At 42.6% G+C, this 3,678-nt stretch overlaps 1 protein-coding gene across 1 annotated transcript; it reads right to left on the reverse strand.

The window, feature by feature from the left end:
* Nucleotides 1–401: 401 nt before the first annotated feature.
* LOC137637072 (uncharacterized) lies at nucleotides 402–3,425 on the reverse strand. The gene is made up of 3 exons (XM_068369373.1): nucleotides 2,958–3,425; nucleotides 916–1,953; nucleotides 402–752 (listed from the first exon to the last, which is right to left on the reverse strand). The coding sequence occupies exons 1-3, from the start codon at nucleotides 3,423–3,425 to the stop codon at nucleotides 402–404; spliced, it is 1,857 nt and encodes a 618-aa protein (XP_068225474.1).
* Between the last annotated feature and the right edge of the window lie 253 nt (nucleotides 3,426–3,678).

Raw genomic sequence — 3,678 nt, forward strand, 5'->3', positions numbered from 1 at the left:
ATTTCTATACCTCTGGGGAGTTCAATAAATAGGAGGTTTTCCATGAGAACATTAAAAAGGAACGGACTCAGTATTCCACCCTGAGGGGTGCCATTTTCCAAAGGGAGAAAGGGAGAAGTTGCACCTTGAAAGGAGACCCTAGCTTCTCGGCCTTTTGTGTACTCATGAACCCAGGTCAACAGATGGCCTCTGACACTCTTGCGGACAAGAGAGAAGAGAATTGCAGCTGCACTGGCAAGTTCAAAAGCCTTCTCAAGGTCCAAGAAGACGACAAGGGCTCTTTCCTCATTTATAGTAGCCATGAGATCAGTTATGCATTCATGAGTGCCTACTCCTTCTCTGAATGCATATAATCTATGGTGTAGTTCCCCAACCTTCCACTTAAGTCGGTTAAGGACCATTCATTCTGCAACCTTAGCTGTGCAAGTGATCAAAGCTATGGGTCTGTAGGCGTTTTCTTCTTTTGGTTTGGGAACAGGTTGTGTATCCTGTTGTCTCCAGAGCTGAGGTCTAACCCTTTCCACATGGGTTTTATTTATAAGTTTTAAATAAACTTCTTTAGCTGGGTCACCCATGTGTTTTAACATGCTATAAGTAATGTTATCAGCACCAGGAGCAGTGTCCTTAGTCTTCGAAAGAGCAATATCAAGTTCTTCAATGGTATACAGAGCATCCGTATAATCAGATATGTTGCAACCTGCAGTGACCATGGCCATCCTTATGGGGTAAAGGACCTCTTGCCTTTGTGTGGCCTGTATTGAGAGGTTATCAGATTTAGATCTGTTGGCAAAATTTTGTGCTATCCTAAGGGCTTCAGCAGGAGGGTCAGGGTGTGTGACCCTTGCTGTGTGTCTTTTTCCTGATACTTTTATTGAACCAGGCCCAGATCTTTCGGATAGGAGGGAGACCGCTGACTTGTGAGCACCAGTCAAGCCATTTTTCTTCTTTAACCTCATTTGCCACCTCTGTAGCATGCCTAGCAACACTGATAAGGGTCTGGTATAGAGCTTCAGTGTTATTTCTTCTAAATAATTTTCTGATTCTATTTAGCCACTTGTTCATGGCCTTAATCCTAGGATTATAGTACCATGAGTCCTTATGATCTTTGACAAAGGACTTTTTCTTTGGCATCGAAGATGCCGCAGCTTCATTTAGTTGATTGTTAAGGGAAAGAAGGATATTATCAGAGTCCTCAGGAGGACCAACAGAATATTTTTCAGCCCATGAAGTCATGTGCTGTTCAAAGAGATCCCAATGAGCAAAATCTGGATTCCATCTCCTAGCGGGAGGAGGAGGGTCAGGCAATTTCTCTAATCTAAAAGAAGAGACAGTGCCATAGTGATCACTTGTTAATATAGGATGCAGGTCCCAAGTGGAACCATATCTAAGGTTTTGGGAAACGAATGTTAAATCCAAACGTCCTCCTGCAATATGAGTGGGGATATCAACATTGTTAAGGAGTTTCACCCTAGGAACTTCCTCAAGTAGAGAATGGAGATGATCCCCAGTCGAATTAGTAAGGGAGGGTGACTTAAGGAAAGGATGGTGAGCATTAAAATCTCCAGATATAATGGTATCCTGCGTCTCAGCAGCCGCAAAGAGCAGATTAGCATAAAGTATACTTGCAGGAGGTCTGTATATGTTGTGTGTTGTAAGTGTAGTGTTTATTATTGTAATTTGTATACTAAGTGTGTTGGCATCATGGCAGTTTATGTCGGCAATTCTTTTAGAAGGAATAGTGTTTTTGACTAATGTTAACAAGCCACGGCATGTGTCTGTCCAGTGTTGTCTATAAATTTTGTAATTAGCAAAATTGAATTTATTTTCTCTTAATAGTGTTCCCTGCAGGAGTATGATGTCTGGTCTCTGTATGGCAACCTGGGACTGCAGGAGGGCATACTTTGCCCTAATTCCCAAAATGTTCCATGATAAAACATTGATATTATTGCTCTCCTGTGATAGAGGGGAAGGAGGTAGACTCAGATCACTGTCGGAGTCGTTGAATTTACCTTGAGAGGGCCCGAGATAGTGTGTCACACACAAACCTGATGGCCATTTTTAAATTCTCCTCAAGGACCAGTCCTGGGAAGAATTTTTCAATGAAGGTAATGATTGCTGATTCTAATATATGAGGTTGGAGAAGGAAACCTATTCTAGGGTTGAATAGGAAGGATTGTGAGGTTGATTGGGAGGGAGTTTGTTGGGAAAGAGAAGGGAAGTGGGTGAGGGAAAAAGAGCTAGGAGCTTGAGGAATAGGGGCAGTGGATGTTGAAGGTTGGGGGGAGTGGGTTATTTCTGAAGGGGTGAATGAATTTTGATTGGGTGGGGGGTTGGATTGCGGTTTTGGTTGTGAGTGGAGGTTAGGTCTAGAGACCTTATGAGATCTAGGTTCCCTTTGAGGCCTAGGGGGGGTGACAGGAGCTTTGGAAGGGGTAGGTGTTTGATGGGATGGGTTAGTATGCTGTGCAGTAGATTGAGACACAGCGGACCTCTGAGTACCTTTAAGATGTCACAGTAGGAGGATCCAGAATGAGAGATAGGCTTAGAGTAATTAGTAACCTGGTTTTGCCTTGGACCAGGCTGTTGTGCTGGTTTATTTACTTGAGAACCAGCTGTATTAGAGTTTGAAGGAGTTTGATTCCTTCTTGCATATTCCCTTTTCAACCTTTCTGGGCATCTTTTGTTCCAATAATGATGACTCAGCCGACATTGAGGGCATTTAGCTGTGGTAGGCTCATCAGCCTTGTATTTGGTCAAGCAAATGGCAGTGTCATGCCTCTTAGAGCAGATGCCACAGATGGGGTATGCTGCTTTGCAGTTATTTTGATGGTGCCCGTATCTTTAACACCTATGGCAACGAAGTAGGGGAGGCATATAGTATTCCACTCTAAATTTCCCCCAAATTACCAAGTCCACAAACTCTGGGGGGGGGGGGGGCCTTCAAAAGTACATTTTACTTTATTAGAGACACCCCCATCCTTGAGGATGCATCTCTCAGCTTTAATAATAGTTGAGTATTCCTCCAATCTTGCAACATTGTACTTAAAAGAATATCCACAAAGAATGTATATTTTCTTAAGCTTGGAGGGATCAAGCTTTATAAGATTAGGCAAAGTATTAAGTATGTTTAAAGCAACCAAATCCTTAGGTGACAAAATCATGTCACCCTCAAGATTTGGCTTAACTGATATGTTAATACCTGGATATCTTTTTTCTAAATTGATTACCTGATCATAGGCATTATTTTGATGAGTGTTAGGAATTTTAAATTTAGGAAATTTGGTATTATCATTGACTTGAACTGGAGTAGGTGCATGTGAAGATGAGGGTACAGGTGCATGTACTGTCGCCTTTTCACCTTTTCGTCTTTTCTCTATCCAAGGGTGGCTAGAATTGTCAGAGTCTGTATCTTCCTCTTCTTGCATAGGCCTAGTGTTATGAATTTCCTAAGACCTAGGAGAATTAGGGTTTGAAATAGGGCTATCCTGTTCTTCCTCAGAGGAGATAGCTAGTCTAGTACTTTCTGGATCGCTTGTTGCTTGTTGATTAGCCTTTTTTGCAACCTGTTGGTTGGGAGGAGGAGAGGAGGGAGCCCCTCTCTTGCGTTGGGAGTGAGGGGGGAGATTGTCATCATCAGATCCATCATTATCAGTTGGGAGATTTGTATCCATGTCCTGT

Source organism: Palaemon carinicauda, unplaced genomic scaffold (assembly GCF_036898095.1).
Source record: "Palaemon carinicauda isolate YSFRI2023 unplaced genomic scaffold, ASM3689809v2 scaffold518, whole genome shotgun sequence".
NCBI lineage: Eukaryota > Metazoa > Arthropoda > Malacostraca > Decapoda > Palaemonidae > Palaemon > Palaemon carinicauda.

Coding starts and splice junctions, on each gene's coding strand:
- LOC137637072 (XM_068369373.1), bottom strand. CDS start 3,425: ATGCAAGAAGAGGAAGATACAGACTCTGACAATTCTAGCCACCCTTGG. Junction 1,954..2,957: donor ATGGGGGTGTCTCTAATAAA/GTAAAATGTACT, acceptor CCTCTATCACAG/GAGAGCAATAATATCAATGT. Junction 753..915: donor GGCTTGACTGGTGCTCACAA/GTCAGCGGTCTC, acceptor CTCTCAATACAG/GCCACACAAAGGCAAGAGGT.